At 49.8% G+C, this 19,634-nt stretch overlaps 1 protein-coding gene across 2 annotated transcripts in view; it reads right to left on the bottom strand.

Annotated features, from left to right (window-relative positions):
- Positions 1 to 591: 591 nt before the first annotated feature.
- Positions 592 to 19,634, bottom strand: part of SNTA1 (syntrophin alpha 1) — a 33,747-nt gene continuing 14,704 nt past the window's right edge. Inside the window, exons 3-8 of one of the 2 annotated variants that reach the window (XM_075563781.1) lie at positions 17,316 to 17,523; positions 10,082 to 10,289; positions 9,875 to 10,005; positions 7,747 to 7,943; positions 6,722 to 6,909; positions 592 to 2,009 (exon numbers count right to left, since the gene is read on the bottom strand). In XM_075563781.1, coding sequence (XP_075419896.1) covers positions 1,974 to 2,009; positions 6,722 to 6,909; positions 7,747 to 7,943; positions 9,875 to 10,005; positions 10,082 to 10,289; positions 17,316 to 17,523 — 968 coding nt within the window. In that variant the 3' untranslated portion in view covers positions 592 to 1,973. Of the gene's footprint in view, positions 2,010 to 6,005; positions 6,623 to 6,721; positions 6,910 to 7,746; positions 7,944 to 9,874; positions 10,006 to 10,081; positions 10,290 to 17,315; positions 17,524 to 19,634 lie in introns of those variants that run through there. The other variant, XM_075563779.1, reaches the window with a different exon arrangement.

The following is a 19,634-nucleotide window of genomic DNA, read 5'->3' as shown; positions in this document are numbered from 1 at the left end:
AGTTGCAATCAACTGGAAAGCAATTTATGACAGCTGATGGAAGCATGCTTCTTCAGATGGAGGTCAACTTCAAATCTGAGAGAAACCTCTCCTAACCCTCCACAACAGGTCAGGTCCCTGCTGACCTCCCTGCTATGTGTGTCAGCCCAATCAGAAGCCACACATTTGATCACGGGATCTTTTAAGGAATGTCTTTCCCCTGATGACACTGTCTTGCTCTCAGATGTGTCAGTTCATAGCCCTAAGGTCTAGCACACAGCAGATGTGCACTAGCTGTCTCTTGGATGAACAATGGATTGATGGGTGGATGGATAAACAGACAGACGGGTGGACTGGTAAGTGGATGGACAGATGGATGAATAGATTGGTTAGTGGATGGATGGATGGGTGGATGGATTTGGTGGGTGGATAGATGGATAGAATAATGAGTGGATGGATGGATGGACGGACGGGCAGATGAATGGGATGGACAAGGTCAAGAATCATTATCTCCAACTCTATATCCCCCCTTCCCCCATCCAGGTTTCTAGAAACAGCTTTACATCGTTCTGTTTTCTTTTTCTTTTTTTAAAATACTTTTATTGGGGGCTATTACATCTCCATACATTCCTACAATGTGTCAAGCACATTTGCACATATGCTGCCATCATCGTCATTTTCAAAGCATTCTCTTCCTACTTGAGCCCCTGATATCAGCTCCCCATTTCTTTCCCCTCCCTACCCCGCACGCCTGTTCTTTGTTTCCAAGTCCTTTCTGGACCTCAGTTTCCTTCCAATTGAAACTGCTTTGCCCAATGTAATAGCCACTCGCCACACTTGGCTATCGAGCATTGGATGTGCTGTGGTGTGAAAGTAGAACTGAGCTTTTCAAATTTAATTTTAAATATGAAAACTTACACTCAATGTAGCCATTGGGAAACTTTAGTTATGTTTGGAATATCTTGGGTAGATGAATCTACTTTTATCAGCTGTAAACTATGTGAAACTGAAATATAGATCTAGCATTTCCAGTTAAAATTGGCATCTGATTAGATGTGCTTTAAATATAAAATATACTTTGGATCTTGAGGACTTAGCACACACACAAAGAATGTTAATTATCTCGTTATAAGACATTTTTGTAGATTACATGTTAAAACAATAATTGTAATAGGTTGGACTAAGTCAAATACACAAAAGGACTTTAAAAAGTCCATGGGAAACAGAATGAATAGAATGGGGTTTTACATGAACTTGAGGGCCACTCATGCCATTTAAAATAAGTAACTGTGCAGAGGCGTGGCTAGCAGCAGTGGGAGGGGAGAAGAGGAAGTCATTGCTTAGGGACCTCTGGGACTCTGGACGGCGGCTGAGTAACGGAGAAAAGGATACAGTGGTGATCACTGCACAACACGGTGAGTGTAATCAGGGCCACTGACTTACACACGTCACAGCATTGGATCAGAAGAGGTTGTACACTTGGATCTATTTTATATACATTTGTATATATTCCCTCACAACAAAAATATTTTGTTATTGCTCACTGTGATCGTTTCAAACTTTTTAAAATGTGACTATTGAAAAATGTAAGACTACACATGTAGCTCACATGGTGAAGCTGGTGACTAATAACCCGAAGGTTAGCAGTTCAAACCCAGAGTTCCCTCAAAAGACAGGGCCTGGCAATGTGCTTCCAAAAGGTCACAGCCTTCACTGAGCGGTACGGGTAGCCACGGTTGGATTGGTGCATGATCTCTAGTGTATAGTCTCCACAAGAAAAGCCAGTGAAGCAAAGAAAAGTAAAAGGTCACAACCCCAAAAACCCCAGGGAGCACACGTCTACCCTGCAACCCGTGGGACCACCAGGAGTCAGAATCAGCTCCCTGGCGACTGATGTGATCTCACTCACAGCATCTGTCTCTGTTGGCCAGGGCAGGGCCAGACGGCTATAAAGTGAACAAGGGTTTTGAAGTCCAAGAGTCCTGGCTGGAGTTCTAGTCAGTTTTCTCTTTGAGCCCCAGCTCCCTTACCTGTGAAACAGAACATAGCACATAGGTGTGGGTTGATGATCCGGTGAGATAAGCATAGCACACAATGTTTACGAAAGTCTCCTTGAAACACGACCTATGATGGCTGTTAGCATGACTTTCTGGGCAATGTAGGCAAGTGGAAAGTCATCATCTTATGTGGTAGGAACACTGAGGGACTGGATGAGAAGGGACGTAATACAGCTAAATCGGCCTTGCTCATAATTACAGGTCTGGAAAGCTGACTCTGGTGGGGGGAGACCCTCAGGGTTCTGAGATATAAATAGATCTTAATATACATTCTTATGACTGTACACAGTCCCTCCAATAACAACACCCCCATAAAGGAACTGTCATGAAGGACCTACCATCTAAGATGAACCATTCGTGTGTCTGGCTATTCCCTGTGCCTGGAGGTTGTCTGTAGGTAAGAGCAACCAGGTTCCATTGCCAACCCACCATCTAATGTAGCCACCCCCTTAGGGAAGGCTTAGGGGGGTTAAAGGTCAACTAGCACTAGGTCAAGACAATGACTCACCTCATTACTGGCTTATTATATTACCCACTTATGATATTACCTATTGATTATGTTGGCTGTATGACCTGTTTGCCTTATGAAAGATCTGTAAGCTCCATTCTATATCCCCATTGGAAAATACATTCACTCTCTCAGCCCTGATATGGCCCTGTGTCCCGCTGCCTGTCTGTCTGTAATGTTTCCCACAATCACAAAGTTGATCCCAGGGACACATTTGAGTGTTGGGGCCCCCTCACTCCAATAATCTTACACCTGCCTAAACACATAACAGCCAGCCTCTTGTCTACAGGAAAGAGATTGATATGGCTTTAAAACATGTTCACACAAGTATTTCCTCGACTCAAGAATATTTGTTCTAATAACCTGGCATTCTGGGATGCTTAAGACAAAATGGGTGCATAAGCAAATAAGCTGATGGTGCCCAGCTATCGAAAGGTATAGCGTCTGGGGTCTTAAAGGCTTGAAGATAAACAAGGAGCCATCTAGCTGAGAAGCAACTAAGTCCACATAAAAGAAGCACACCAGCCTGTGTGATCATGAGATGTCAATGGGATTAGGTTATTGGGCATCAAAGACCCAGAACAAAAAAATCCTATCAATGAGAATAGGAGGGTGGGGGCGGCGCAGAGTGGAGACCCAAAACCCATCTGTAGACAATTGGATATCCCCTCACAGAAGGGTCACAAAGAAAAGATGAGCCAGTCAGGGTGTAGTATAGCACCCATGAAACACAACTTTCCTCTAGTTCTTTAATGCTTCTCCCCACCCCCACTATCATGACCCTATTTCTACCTTACAAATCTGGGTAGACCAGAGCATGTACACTGGTACAGATAAGAGCTCAAAACACAGGGAATCCAGGACAGAGAAACCCCTGAGGACCAATATTGAGTGGGAAGAGAAAGGGTGAAGCAACCGACCACAACGATATACCTGTAACTCCCTCCCTAGGGGAAGGACAACAGGAAAGTGGGTGAAGGGAGACAATGGTCAGTGTAAGATATGACAAAATAATAATAATGTATCCAGGGTTCTTGGGAGAGGGGGGAATCGGAGGGAGAAAAATGAGGAGCTGATACCAAGAACTCAAGTAGAAAGGAAATGTTTTGAGAATGACGACAACAAATGTACAAATGTGCTTGACACGATGGATGTATGGAATGTGATAAGAGCTGTTCGAGCCCCCAATAAAATGATTTTTTTAAATTCTTTGACATGTCTCTCTACAAGAGGTGGCACCTACTTCTACTCCCTTTAAATATGGACTGGATGGAGTGACATCTGTTAAATGGAATATAATAGGAGTGACAGCATGTGACTTACAAGACCTTCAGTGACTTCCAGAGAAGCACTGTGACTTCCTCCTTGCTCACGCCCCTGGCTCACTCGCTCTGAGGAAGCTGTGTCATGGAGACACTCAAGCAGCTCCATGGTTAGGCCCATGTAACAGGGAATTGGGGTCTCCTGCTAACAGCCATGGGAATAAGGCTTCTTGGAAGGGGTCCTCTAGCCCCAATCAAACCTTCGGATGACTGCAGCACCAGCAGGCAGCTTGTTTGCAACTAAATGAAAGAATCTGGGACAAAAATGACCCAGTTTAGCCCCTCTGGGATTCCTGACCCACGGGACTGGAAGGCTGCTAAGTGTCTGTCACATAATGGAGTCTGTGCATGGTGCAGATGATTGATACACTTGGCTACTACCTGAAAGGCCAGTGGTTGGAACCCATCCAAAGGCACCATACTTCTTTAAAAAGCAGCCAGGGACATTCAAGTAGACAAAGAAGAAGTAAAACCCTGCTTGTAGGTGATATGATGCTACACGTAGAGAATCCCAAAAATCTTGGCACGAAAATTGTTGAGACTAATTGAAAAGATTCAGCAAAGTGTCCAGGTACAAGAGCAACATACAAACACCGTTGGCGTCCTTTACCTGGAAGGGAAATCACGGGCCCCATCTACAGTAGCCACCCAAAGAATGGTGAGCGGAGACAGAACCCCAGGAGGAAGGGAGAGACTGCAACCAGAGTCGCAAAATGAAAATGCGTTGGTCGGAAAACTGATTTACTCTAAACTCTCACCTAAATCACAATACCATATTTTTAATGGAGGGAAAAAAACGATTATTTAGGAATAAATATAACCAGAGAAACAACCACCAAGGGTAGGGGAACCCCACAAAGAACATAACACTACACAAGAAACCAATTGAAATCTACATACATGGAAGAATTTACCATGCTTGTGGGAGACTTAGCATGGTGAAGACGCCAATACTACCCAGAGCAATCTGATACAATGCAACCCTGATCCAGATTAAAGCATCATGCTTTAAAGAGATAGAACGCCAGAAAGGTGAGAGAACCAGAAGAAGCAAAGCACTAGTAAAGAAGAAGGATGGAGGAGGCTTCTCACTTCCCGACCTCCAACCTGCTACACAACTCCAACAGTCAAAACAAAGATGACACATTGACCAAAGAAACAGAATCGAGTAGCCAGAGGTCAGTCTACCCACTTACAGACAGCTGGCCTTTGACAGAGGGCAGAAACACATTCAATGAGGGAAAGAGGATTTCTTCACAAATAGTACTGGGTAAAGCAGGTTATCCATTTGCAGAAGAATGAAACGGCCTGTATCTCACACTATATTAAACCTCAAGATGGATCAAAGACCTACATGTAAAACATAGAAATATAAAGATCATCCATGAAAAATACAGGCACAAATGTCAAAGCCCTAATACAGGGCATAAAGGCACTGCCAAACATAATGAAAAAACGCACAAATAGCAGGAAGCAAAATAGATTACTGGGATCTCCTATAAACTGGACGCTAATCTCCACCAAAGGATTTCACCAAAAGAACCCACAGACTAGGAAAAACACACAGACTTGGTAATCGCATATCAGAGCAGGGGCTCATCTCTGAAATCTCACAGAAGATCCTGCATAGCATGGGAGAAACGTGAACTAGTAATCAAAATCATCAAAGACACCAGGCTTACTGGTCGGATAGAGACTGGTAGGGCCCTCAAGACTATAGCCTCAGTCACCCTTCAGGTCTAGAACTGAACCCACCCCAGTTATAATCACCAGACATCTAAGATCAAAGGAGCAGCGTCAAGGACAAAGCTCAGAAGGTTAGGAGGGAAGGAGGGATGGAAACCGGAAACACAGGAAGGAAGTGGGCAAAATACGCCTGAATTGTTGACAGTAAGACTGCTCTGTAAACCTTCACCTTAATCACAATAAAAAGTAAAATGAAGGCACACAGATGAGTCGGAATCCACCTGACGGCATCGGCCGGGTTGACTGTGTCACTGTCATGTGACAGTAGACAACCTGCAGATGCCCCCTTTCTGCCCTGGTGCGTGGAGGCCCGCTCTTCTACAGGGAAAGGGACCCCCGAGTCTCAGATCCCGCGGCCACTGCTGAGACACAAACCACAGACACGGGGCCTGCTGCCTGTGGGTTCACAGACCATTTATTTCTCCAAGAAGGAGGGAGAAAGAGAAGAGGAGAGAAAAAACAGATACCCCGAGGTGGTGGTGTGGAAAGAAAATTTGAACAGAAAGACTCCTCTTTCTCTTGCCACTGACTCCAGGGACCCCAGCTTCAGAGGGGGTTTTGGGGGGTGGCTTAGGGGCCTCTGAGTGGCCGGGCAGCTGTTGGCTGGGGTCAGGATCCCCACAGGGGCAGGTCCCAGACTCGGAATGGCTTCTGTGTACACAAAATATCTCTCTGCAAAAGGCACTGTTGGGGAGGGGGCAGCAGAGAGGCTGCCCCATCACAGGTCAAAGGGCAGGGGCCACTGGGTCCTGGGTCTGGATCCTGGTCTTGGAGACTGTCCCTCAGGGGCCGAATCTTTGCAGCTCTCACTCCACTCCTCTCCTTTCCCTCAGCCTAGCGGTGAACAGGCAGTCAGCAGAGGACCAGGCGGGGGAGGGGGATGCGTCCCTCTTCAAGGCTGGTGCACCTGGTGACCTCTAGGCCAACAACCCCAGGCGGGTGACTTTGGCCGAGAGGAAGGAGTGGATGATGAAGACCATGGTTTTGGGGCAGGAGTGCAGGTCCAGCTGCTGCAGAGTGGACACAGAGAAAGTTAGAGACCCGCTCCAGCCTGGCCTCCCGGAAAGCACAGTATCCCTCCCCAGGGCATGAGGTCGCTCTCCACTCACAATCTCTCCCTCAGCACCCCCGAAGTCCAGGAAAAGGAGGCTGGCACCATCGTCCGAAGACATCTGCAGCTTCTCGAAGGGCTGCCGGAGTAGCACTGCTCGTGGGGCACCTGGCTCGGCCGCCCACAGCGTGAAGCCCTTGTCCATGTGCACAGAGAGGCTACAGGGACGGCCATTCCAAGTGCAGGCTGTGGGGAAGGTGGAGGGCATGGGCATCTCAGAGTCCCAAATCCCACTTCCAACCCCACATTAGCAGCTCTGGCCGAGTGGGCACTTGAATACCCCCAAGGATGGAAGGCTCATCGGTCATCATGTCTGGCAGAGTCACCCCCACTCAGAAAACCTACACCTCACTTCAGTCCCATTTGCAGCAGCACCCCAAATAGAGAAAAAGGGAGCTTAAAAATCTGCCATGGACAATGGGTCCCCTCCCTATGATGGCCTCAGCAGACCCACCAAGCACGGCCAGACGTAGCCCCTAAAAGCTACAGATGCCTAGGAAATGCGGACTTCCAATAAACGCTATCAATGCTTTACTCATAAGTATTTCTAACTTACCCACTGTTTTTCTGAAATTTGGGTTTAACCGCAGGTTCAATATTTTATCTGGAGTGCCGGTGGCATAGTGGGTAATGTGTTGAGATGTTAACCACAAGGTCACCAGTTCAAAACCACCAGCCCCTCCACGGGAGAAAGTTAAGGCTTTCTCCTCTCCTAAAGAGTTAGTCTTAAAAAAAAAAAAAGTTACAGTTTGGGAAATCCACAGGGACAGTTCTACCCTGTCCTACAGAGCCACTTTGAGTCAGAATCAACTCAATGGCAGTGAGTTTGTGATCAATATTTTATCTGGCCACACTATCCCCAAGGACTTTGTCCAGCATCCTGGACTAGGAATCCCAAATCCAGGACCAGAGCAACCCCAGGAGAAGGGGCCTTCAGTGACCCCGGCCCCACCCTGAAGTGCTAACAGAGGACACCTAATGCTTCGCATCACTGCAGAGACACCCTAGACCCGCTCAGCCTACCTGTAGACACCTCCTGTACACCCTCAGCGGCCCGGTGACAACCATCCACCAGCTGGCGGGTCCAGGCAGCCAGCTCCTGCGGTGACTCCACGCTAAAGAGGTGCGTGTCCACGCCGTGCCGTGTGCCCGTGCGCAGGACGAAAGAGAGTTCTGCATCGTAGGGCACCGAGCCCTTTGCGGGGCCCGAGTGCACCAGCCTGGAGAGCGGGGAGACACACACACACACACAGAGAGGGTCACAGACACACAGAGAGGGTCACATACACACACACAGGTGGGGTTAGCTGCAAGGTCTCAGGCAGCAGTGAGACAGCTCTGGGGCTCTGGGCAAAAGGGGAAGTACCCCATGAACCCTTCACCCCCTAATGGTGGGAGGCTGTGACTTAGCAGGAGGCTTTGCCACGAGCCACTCTGATCCCTCCCCTTCACTCCCTCTGTGGGGCCGCAGAGTCCAGCCTCCGAGCCTTTGTGCATGCTCATTCCATTACTGTCCTGAGACCTTTGCTCAGGGGCTCCTCCTCTGAGAAGCCTTCCCTGACCGCCTTGTCTAATACAACACCCTTGCCACCCCTGAAACTTCCATTTCCTCGGGGCCCCAAAACTCACTAAAATGTCAGCAACGACAGAAATTGTCTCTCACTCTGCTCTCCCAGTAGCTAAAACTGCGCCAGGCCCAGCAGAGGTGCTCAATGACCTGCTCACTGCGACTAGCCAGCAAGCTTGGAGGACGGGAGGGAGTTGAGGTGCCAAGGCCCAGCCTAGGGTGGGGACCCACGATGACAAAGGTCTCAGACCCTGCAACTTGCCACTCATTTGCTATGTGGCCTTGGGTAGCAGGCTTCAGAGTTCTGGTCCTTAGTTAACCCTCTCTGCACATTATGCCACACACGCTCCCCCTTGAAGTTTCGGGTGCTGCTTGGAGCTACTGAGGACACCCTGTCTCCCACCTTCCAGGTCTGAGCTGCAGAACCTGGGGTCCTCAAGTTTCCTTCCCAAGCCCCACACCCAGCCCCAACTAACATACTTTGGACTCAGCTTAGCATCTGACCCAACCTGGTCCCTGGGCGCCACCTTCCTGCAGCAGCCCCCACTCTCCGCCCCAAGCCTCCCGTTCATCTCCTCCTCCTGATGCCTCCCTCACCCTCTTCATCTGGCAAGCAAGAAATCCTGTTAATTTTACCAGCCATGTGTCTCCCACAGCAAATGCAGCTTTTCTTCCCCATCTGTTGCCTGCAGCCACCCCCACAAGCCTGCAGGGCTGCAGTGCCCCCACCCCCACCCCGCCCTCTCCTCTTGCCTCCTCCATCCTGCACATGGTCCACAGCCAGCCACACACACACACACACACACACACACACACACACACACACAGCTGCAGTGCCCCCACCCCCACCCCGCCCTCTCCTCTTGCCTCCTCCATCCTGCACATGGTCCACAGCCAGACACACACACACACATACACACACACACACACACCCCACCCCCGGTTAGGTGTAAGGTCTCAGGCAGCAGTGAGACCACTCTCTACTTCATCACCCAGCTCTGCAGGGGCCAATAGCATTCCTTGGCCAGATGGTCAAAGTCCTGTCTCACTACCCTCTATTTTCCTGCATGGATTCCACACAGTGGTTCCACCGCACTCAGAGTTCCAAGCACATGCTATAGCCCTGTAGGCCTCAGGGCCTTTGCACAAGTTGCTCTCTCAGCCTCCTGTGCTTTTCCACCCTTTCTTAACTTCTATTCCTCCTTCCAAGTCTGGCTCAGATGCGCCCTCCTCCCCAAAGCCTCCCCTAGCCAGGTATGGACATGGCTGAGTCTGGGTCTGTCTCCCCCACAGACTGTTGGGGTCTACTCTCTGTCCTCTCAAACCTTGTAGTACAACATTGGTTACACAGAGGAGGTTCTGATGACTGACTGAGACCATGTGTCCTTTTGTTCCAAGGCCACATTCTCCAGACGAGGGCACCAACACCCAGATAGGGCAGGGACTTGGTCCAGGTCTCCAGATGGAGAACTCTGGAGAAGAAGGGGCTGCAGTTCCAGCTTCTGAGGCCCGTCTCTCACATCCTCCCATGCCCCCAAGCTCGGGGTGAAACCCGCATGCCCCTGCCCTGCTGGTTGTGGATACCTGGTGGCGATGAGTGGGGCGGTACGTGCCGGCCGGCTGAGGGCCTCTCGGGTCTGGGGGAGGCAGGAGTAGAGAAGCAGCTCCTTGTCAGTCAGCAGGGCCAGGGTGGGCACTGTGCTCCCACTGGACAGCTGCAGGAGGGTGAGAAGTGATCAGAGAGCCAGGGAAGGGACCCAAGGGAGAGGGAGGTCCCAGGCCCACAGGCACCTGCTCAGTCAGCCAGCCGATCTGCTTGAGGTCCTGGCTCCCAGCTGTGCTGGTGGCGGCCAGCAGTGCCTGCAGCTCGTCTTTGACCCAGGGCATCAGGGTGTGAACCTGTGCTTGGATGGCCGTTGCCCATGACCTCGCGCTTGCCTCGTCCTTGGCCCTCAGAAAGAGGGTGTCTTGGCCATCGGCTGAACAGATCTCCAGATACCTGCAGGCACAAACGGGGTGACGAGGAGGGCCTGACCTCTGTATTGCAGCTGCCCCACCCCAAGATGTGACCCAAGAAATCCTACCCCACCCCACCCCAAGCTAGGAGAAACCACAGGGATGTCGTGAGAGAACCAGGAGCTCCACTCATCCCTGGGACACCAGCCACAGTAGATGGGGCCTCATCAAATCTAAGGACAAAGGGTCATAAAACACACACACACACACACACTCACACACATACCCTTGAGATGTGTGATGGAGTCAAAATTATTCTTTTGTAAGGACTCATGCCCTTTTCTCCTCATTCCTAAGGGGAAGGATTCTCTTCCTGGACCAGTGCCCGGGTTCTCACATGCGGCACAGATTCACACCACTGCACTACGTGCAGAAAGAACACAAAGACTCTCATAGGGTGAGAGGCCAGGCGGAACTACACGACACAGAGGTAGGGAGTGAGGCAAGGAGAAAGGGGGAGGCCAAAAGCCAGGCAGACGAGAACGGGGAGAAAGTTTAAAGCAACTACCAAGAGAAGTGGTGAGAGAGGGGTGATTTTTTAAAAAATAATTTTATTGTGGGCACGTACAACTCTTATCACAATCCATAGAACCATTCATTGTGTCAAGCACATTTGTACATTTGTTGCCCTCACCATTCTCAAAACATTTTATTTCTACTTGAGCCCTTGTTTTTTCCCCCTCCCTCATGAACCCTTGATAATTTATAATTATTATTTTGTTATGTTTACACTGTCTGACGTCTCCCTTCAACCACTTTTCTGTTGTCTGTCCCCCAGGGAGGAGGTTACATATAGATCCTTGTAATCGATTCCCCCTTTCCAACCCACCATCCCTCTACCCTCTCAGTATCGCCACTCTCACCACTGGTCCTGAGGGGTTCATCCGTCCTGGATTCCCTGTGTTTTCAGTTCCTATCTGTACCAGTGTACATCCTCTGGTCTAGCCGGATTTGTAAGGTAGAATTAAGATCATAATAGTGGGGGAGAGGAACTAGAGGAAAGTTGTATGTTTCATCAGTGCTATACTGTACCCTGACTGGCTCGTCTCCTCCCCTCGACCCTTCTCTAAGGGGATGTCCAGTTGCCTACAGATGGGCTTTGGGTCCCCACTCCACACTCCCCCTCATTCACAATGATATGATTTTTTGTACTTGATGCCTGATACCCGATCCCATCGACACGTCATGATCACGCAGGCTGGTGTGCTTCTTCCATGTGGGCTTTGTTGCTTCTCAGCTAGATGGCTGCTTGTTTATCTTCAAACCTTTAAGACCTTAGATTCTATATATCTTTTGATAGCCAGGCACCATCAGCTTTCTTCACCACATTTTCTTATGCAGCTGCTTTGTCTTCAGCGATCGTGTCAGGAAGGTGATCATCATAGAATGTCAGTTTAATAGAAAAAAATTATTTTTGCATTGAGAGAGTCCTTGAGTGGAGGCCCAATGTCCATGTGCTTCCTTAATACTAAACCTATACATATATGCACGTATATTTCCCATGATCATATATAAATATATTTACATATGCACATGCCTGTATTTAGACCTCTATAAATGCTCTTCTAGCTCTTTCCTCTATTTCCTTTTACTTTTCTCTTGTCTCACTATCATGCTCAGCCTTCATTTGGGTTTCAGTAATTCCTGAGAGAGATGATTTTCATGCTCACTTCCTGAGCATGAAGGATTTACTCTCCTTTGGCTTTTCTGTGGACGTCTAGCCCTGAGCTGCAGGTTAACCGTGGGGCTGTGAGATGTGAGTTAGGTGCTCAATGCCCTTTCCTCATGCTGCCAGCCCAAAGGTGGTTTGAATCCACCAGCAGCTCCATAGGAGAAAGGTAAAGAAAGCAGTCTTCAGGCTCGGAATGCTGTCTGGAGAGCCGTTCCATTCTCTCCGGTGGGGTCGCTATGAGTCAGCCTTGACTCAATGGCAGTGGGGTTGGGCTTTAGGGACATTTCTGTAAGAGATGGAACGTGACACAGAATGATCACAACACCCATTCCAACCCCTTCACCTTCACTGTTGACCAGACTGTGAAAAACTTTCATTCCCAGCCTCCCTCACAGCTAGAGCTGGCCATGTGGCCCAGTTCTGACCAATGAGATAGAGGGAAATCTCGTCTCTGTAAAGAAGGTATTCCTTTCTGAGTGAAAGATGGATACTTCCTAGTACGGTGAATAGTTTCCAAAGATGATTTTGTTGTTGTTGTTGTTGTTGTTGTTGCTGTTGTTGTTGTTAGGTGCCAGTGAGTAGGCCCCAACCCATATTGACCCTCTGCACAAAATAATGAAACACTGCCCAGCCCTGCACCATCCTCTCAATTGCTCCTACGCCTGAGCCCATCGATGCAGCCACTGTGTCCATCCGTTTCCTTGAAGGCCTTCCTCATTTTTTGCTGCCCCTCCACTTTACCAAACATGATGTCCTTCTCCAGGGACTGTTCTCTCCTGACAGTTGTATGCCCAACGTATGTAAGAGGAAGTCTTGCCATCCTTGCCTCTAAAGAATAATCTGGCCTTACTTCTTCCAATACAGAGCTCCAAAGACAGCCCCCTACTAAATCTAACCTCTACAGAATGAGTCCCTGGGCCTGAGAGATCAGGACCACAGTTCCAGAGGACACCAAGGTCAAGATCAATTGACATCACTTAGTTTGTAAAGACCAGGAGAAAGAAGAGTGATAAAAATCAAAAGACATGACATCCCCTTACAGAAGGGTCTCGCGGAAGAGACGAGCCAGTCAGGGTGCAGTGTAGCAACGATGAAACATACAACTTTCCTCTAGTTCCTAAATGCTTCCTCCTCCCCCACTATCATGATCTCAATTCTACCTTACAAATCTGGCTACACCAGAGGATGTACACTGGTACAGATAAGGACTGGAAACAGGTAATCTAGGGCGGATGATCCTTTCAGGACCAGTGGTGTGAGAGGCGATACTGGGAGGGTGGAGGAAGTGTGCGTTGGAAAGGTGGAACCAATTACGAGGATCTACATGTGACCTCCACCTTGGCGGACAGACAACAGAAAAGTGGGTGAAGAGAGACGTCAGACAGGGCAAGATATGACAAAATAATAATTATAAATTATCAAGGGCTCATGAGGGAAGGGAGGGAGGGGAAATGAGGAACTGTTTTCAGGGGCTTAAGTGGAGAGAAAATGTTTTGAGAATGATGAGGGCAATGAATGTACACATGTGCTTTACACAATTGATGTATGTATGGAGTGTGCTAAGAGTTGTATGAGCCCCTAATGAAACAATTTAAGAAAAATCAAAAGACATATGGAGGGAGCCCTGGTAGCATAGTGGTTCCACATTGGGGCTGTGAACAGCAAGGCCAGCAGTTTGAAACCACCAGCTCCTCAGGAGAAAGACAGGGATTTCTACTCCTGTAAAGAATTACAGTCTCAAAAAACACATGGAAACAATTAATCCCACAGACTAATGGACCACACAAACACCAGCCTCCTGAGCCCAGAAGAACTAGATAATGCCTCACTACCAACTGCACTAAACAGAACGACATGGGTAAAATGAGAGCAAACTATGGATCGGAACTCAAAAACATGGAAGAGTTCAGGCTTATGGTCAGAGACTAGTGGGGCAGCCCTCCCTCCCTCAACATATGTGGCTCTTCTTCACTGTCCAGGTCCGGAACTAAACCCCCCTGATGATAGGTCAATAATCAGGTCAGGTGTCAGGTCGAAAATCAAAAGGGCAGCAATGAGCCAAGGACAGAGTTCAAAGGGCTAGAGCAGGAAGAGGAATGGAAAAGGGAAAGAGGGAGAGCGCGGGCTAAGTGATGGTACCTTGAGAGGGTTACAGTAGATGAGTTGGAACAAAATGTGTATGAATTACTGAATGCAAGATTCATTATCAGCTCTGTCAACCTTCACCTAATTCATAATAAAGGGGCAAAAATATCCCTCTCTGGAGGTACAGCCACTGCCCTCCTCGGGAAGTGGAACAAATTTCTCCTCCCCTTGAATCTGGGTTGGCCTCGTGCGTTGCTCTGACAAATAGAATGGGGATGAAGTGACCTTCTGGGGTTCCCAAGTCATTACCTAAGAAGCCCACGGAGCCTCAGCAGCACTGTGGGTTAGGTACTGGACTTCTAATCACAAGGTCGGTAATTCAAACCTACCTGCCAGTTCTTCAGAGGAAGATGAGGCTGATTCTCCCAGAAAGATTCACAGCCTTGGGAACCCTGCTCAGAGAGGCTATGTGTCAGAATTGACTTAGTGGAAGTGAATTTGGTTTGGGGGCTTCTATAAGAAACCCAGAAATACCAATCCCTAAAATAGAATATCATGTTTGGGAACGCAGAGGGTCAGAGAACAAGGGAAACCATCAGTGGACAGAGTGACACAACCGCCTCAACCATGGAGCTAAACATCAACAACCAAGCAGGTGACACAGAACCCGGCAACCCTTCATTCTGACATACCTGTCTGGGGTCTGGAATATGGATACAAAGTGTAGAGGTACAACCACTAGCCTGGCTCCATGACAAAGAAAAGCCACAAAGTAGTGGGGAAGGAGGAACCTGGATGCCTGCTTCATCCCTGAGCAGCCTGGACCTATGACCCCTAGACTTCTTCCTAAATATGTAGAAAAATTAATCCCTCATTTTGTTAAGACCATTGCTTGCTGAGGTTTCTGAGACTTGCAGCCCAAAGCACTCCTCACAATGAGCAAAAATTGAAATACTTGTCACTGTATTTTGGCTGCTAGACTGTTGCTATGACTGAGCTAGTGGGCTGACGGCAGACCACACAGAATCTCAGTTATGTTCAGGTATAAGCGGTGTGCGACAGTCCAGCACGGTGCACGTATGCATACAAACAAACACACGTGTGCACCACATCTATACCCACACACATACTCTGCTCACACATGCAAACCTTGTATTTGCATGCCACCTAAAAGTGCACATACATGGAGGTGCATGTAGATGTATGCTCCAGTAATGTCTGGAACCAGGCTAGGAAGCAAAATCAGCCAAGGCCCCTGCAGAAAAGCACATGTAGAGGACCTGGGAATCACGAGCTCATACCTCATGGGGACAGAGTGGGGTGGGCCATCAAGTAGGACCAAAACCCAACTCCCTGCCATTGAGTCAATGCCAACCCACAGTGACCGTATAGGCCAGGTCAGAACTTCCCCCTTTGAGTTTTCAAGACGATAACTTTTGGCGGGAATAGAAAGGCCCATCTTTCTCCCTGGCCGATGGTTTCAAACTGCTGACAATGCAGTTAGTAGTCTGAGTTAGTTTATTGTGCCAACCTGGCTGATAAACACATGTGGGATTAATTGAAGGGCGGAGGGATAAATGGCTCGCTGAGCCTCACCTTTTGAGTTCTTGGGTCTCTTGCTTTGTGGTCAGACCAGGGTACAGCTGCCTTACAGCTTGCAAGGCTGACTTCCTGCAAGACGTCCCCCAGGAGAAGCCACATGAACCTACCCCGATGCAGCCCTGGGTGCTGGAGCAGCCATGTAGAGACCCCTGCCATTGCTGAGATGCTTACACGTTCACTGACTCGGCTTTCCTCCGGCAGTCGTGTCATTGCGTGTGCTTTGTGAGATGGAGGAGGACTTTGTGGATTGATGTTGGACATATGGGTTAATGGGTTAATGTTGGACTTGTGGGCTTGGGCAGGACTGGGTTGGGATGTTTTCTTGATGCGCACTTAACCTTTATATAAAACTCTTATACATGAGTTTCTGTGGATTTGTTTCTCTAAAGTACCCAGACTAACATATAGTCTAACTCATAACCACTATACCACCAGCGCTCCTATCAAGGGGGACCAGGAAGCTTCAGTGCTGGGCATGGGCCAATCCTCTAGCCCATGTCGGGCATTTGCTTGGCAATGAACCTAGGCTGGAACTGGGGCCCACCAGACCACAGGAACCCCAGCCTCCACACCTGACCAAGGCATATTCCATTCAACCATGCCCATCCCGCAAGCACCTAGAGTGGCTGCTAAAGCAGAGTGGGTCGCCACAGGGCTGGGGCAGTTTCACCCCAGCCGAGCCGTGTGACTGGGTGTATTTGTTTCTCTCAGAGCCACTGTCCTCATCTGTTCAGTGGGGGGGGGGGGAATATTGGGAGGTTCTCGCCGGGTTGCTGTGGGAGTTTAAATGAAATTGTGCATGGAAAGCACTTACTTAACACCCAGTTAAAGCCCTTAGATGCCATCCAGCTGTTCCCGAGCCACGGTGACCCCCCATGTGCAGAGACGAACTGCTCCATAGGGTTTTCAAGTCGGCGGCCTTTTGGAAGCACATGGCCAGGCCCGTCTCCAAAGAGCTTGCCCACCAGTTGGCAGTCAAGGCTTCATCTCTGACCCAACCCAGGGCCTCCTCAATGAAAGGCAGTGGGACCAGCCATTTCATGAATGAACTTCAAAGGCTGCTCTGATGTAAGGCATGGTCACTTCTCTGGCCCGGATACAAACATGACCAGACCCTCAGTCTGAGTCGGAAGGCTTTTTGAAACCAATGGACTCCGAAAGCCTTATTTACCAATAACTTAGCTCATTGTCACTGAGTTAATTCCAGCTCACAACGACCCTCCAGGAGAGATTAGAACTGCCCCTGTAGTTTTCTGAGGCTGTGAATCTTTACGGGAAAGCCTCATCTTGCACCTTGTGGGGGGGACCGGTGGTTTCAAACTGCCAACCTTGGGCTTAGCAACTCACCACATAATCCATCATGTCACCAGGGCTTCTTATTTCCTGGTAGGGACTAATCCAAGGAGAATCGGGGCTGAGCCTGAGGTGTCTCATCAGGCAAGGTCCCCCTCCCAAGATGTAGAAATAAGCAGACCCGGACTTCATTTCCATAACCACCATCACACAACAAGCATTGCCCAAGCTCCCACTACGTCCTGCATTGTGCTGGTTATCTGCAATGCAGAAGTCTCTTTAGTTTGGCCTCACCACCCAATCCAGACCATCTGTCTGTCTGAGACGTCCTCACCCCTCGCCTGACCCCAGCCTTACCTGGGCTCTGGGTCAGAGGGAGTGCACCTCCGTGAGACATAGGCCATTTTCAAGGACACGTGTTTGGCATCACTGAGGTCCTGGAGTGGGGGGCCAGGGGAGGAAGGCTGCCGCTGAAGGGGTGAGGCAGGAGGCGAGTCCCAGCCCACCGAAGTCCCGCCGCCGGCAGAGTTCTTGAAATACGGTGAGACCTCCTTCATGTACTTGACTGCTCGGGGAAGAGGTCAGTAGTTACCACAATGACACAGGCTCCGCTGCAGCACATGTCACCACTGTCACCAATTCATTACGCGTCTTTGTCTGCTGCTGCCACCTTCCTCCAAGTTCACACCAAACTCACTGCCTAGATTTAACGACCCTGTAGGACAGGGTGGACCTGCCCCCTGTGGGTTTCCGAGACTACAGCTCTTTACATGACCGGAGAGCCTCGCCTGTCTCCCAAGAAGCGGCTGATGGTTTCTGCCGGCTGGCCTTGCAGCTAACAGCCCCGAGCGCCACCCCTGTGCCAGTACATGAGACAGCGGTTCTCTGCCTTCCCAATGCCACGGCCCTTCCATACAGTCTGTTCCTCGTGTGGGGACCACCCCCAACCGTAACATTATTGTCGTTGCTCCTTCATCACTGTCATTTTGCTACTGTTAGGAATCGGGCGACCTCTGGGAAAAGGTCGTTCACCGCAGCCACCCCCCCAAGGGGTCACGACCCACAGGTTGAGAACCGCTGCACAAGATGCTTGCCAATCTCGGTGTTCTCATTTTCCCCATGACTTCTAGACGTGTGTCCACCTGGAGGAAAGCTTGCGTTTCCCAGCTCCCACTGCAGCCCTCTGTGGCCATGGGACTAAGTTCAAACCCAGCAGCTGGGCCTGCTGTGTCAGCCTTCTTCCTTGTTCCCCTCTCCGCCAGCCTTGAGAGTTTGCAAGGAGAGGGCCTGTTCCTAACGCAGAAACAGTCTTTGACCACAGTGGTTGGGGTCCACACACTGATGGCGGGGAAACAGAAAGATGGGTAGACTGGGGTTCCTGATGAGACCATGAGTCTCTGAATTAGCCTAGCCCCAAGCCACCCTCCTCAAGGCATTTTGTTCTAGAAGACAACACGTTTTCTTCATGTTGAAGCCTTTTTTAACTTTGTTTTTGTTTCTTGCAGCCTTGCACAGTACAAGTGATGCCCCCTATGAAGATGCTATAGGCATGTCACCCCTTTGACCCAACAATATCCCCTCCAAGCAGCCATGCTTCAGAGAAAGAAAGGCACCTGCCCTTGGCCCATGCTGTAACGGACACACTGTCACACTAAAAGAGCCCATTTCCCACCCTTGTTCTGATTCCCTGCATCTTTCACTCCACTCAAAGACCCTCCAGGGCTTGGACCCGTCCACCTCCCTGCCTTCAGTGCCCACACACCCTGGGTCGATCGTACTGACCCACCCACAGCATTCACAAGCTGCCCGAGCTTCCACCTCTGCACGCCTTGGAAAACGCCATTCCTTCTGGAAGGGACACAATTTGGATTTGAGCTCCAGCCCCAGCTCTTTCTAGCTCTCAACAAGATAATTCACCTCTCTGGGGCCTCAGTCTGCTGACTGATGAAAGAATAGTCGTGGGATCTAACTCAGAGAGCTGCTGTGGTCAAATGGAATGATGTGGTACACAGTACGGCCTTCGGGAATGCGAGTCTCTTGCCTGTCGGCCTCCCCTGCCCACACTTCTTCGAGCTGTGCTGTGATTGTGTGTGTCCAAGGCTGGCTCCCCAACAAAACTGGGAGCTCCTAGTGGGCAAACCCTGGCCTGGATGCTCAGTGGATAGAGAACTCAATGCCAGGCAGGGCAGGCTCACTCAGCAGGAAGAGAGTGCTGCACCCTAAGAGGCCCAAGCTCAACTCAGACCTTGCCCCTTCTAGGGAGCCTTCCCTGGTACCCAGCCTGGATCTGTCGCCTCCTAGTCCCCTCCCTCCTACTTCTCTGTCATGTCTGACTCTGGGTCTGGGTCCCCCACCAAGCAAAGAGTGCGGTGAGGGCAGGCCCTCGTCTGAATTATTTCTGTGGCCCCAGGATCCAGCAGGTGCCTCAGAGGCTACATGCTCAGCTAATGAACATTCGTCAACTTTGAAGTGGGAGAACTGGCCCCAGCCCCTGCTCCCTGGGCTGCCCCGGAGCTGAGGCCTCCCTCTTTCCCACAGCAACATGCTATAAATGGACAGGACACCAGCTGGTGCCTGAAGCAAGGCTTGGATTTCACAAACCAAGCAGCCTGCTCCAGGGTGGGGGGAGAGCCTGGGGGTCCCAGAGTCTGGCCATAAATAGCCCAGCTCTGAGGC

This window comes from Tenrec ecaudatus, chromosome 12, assembly GCF_050624435.1.
Source record: "Tenrec ecaudatus isolate mTenEca1 chromosome 12, mTenEca1.hap1, whole genome shotgun sequence".
Taxonomy (NCBI): Eukaryota; Metazoa; Chordata; class Mammalia; order Afrosoricida; family Tenrecidae; genus Tenrec; species Tenrec ecaudatus.
Note: the sequence above shows the minus strand (reverse complement) of the source record. Positions and strands in the feature narration are given on the sequence as shown.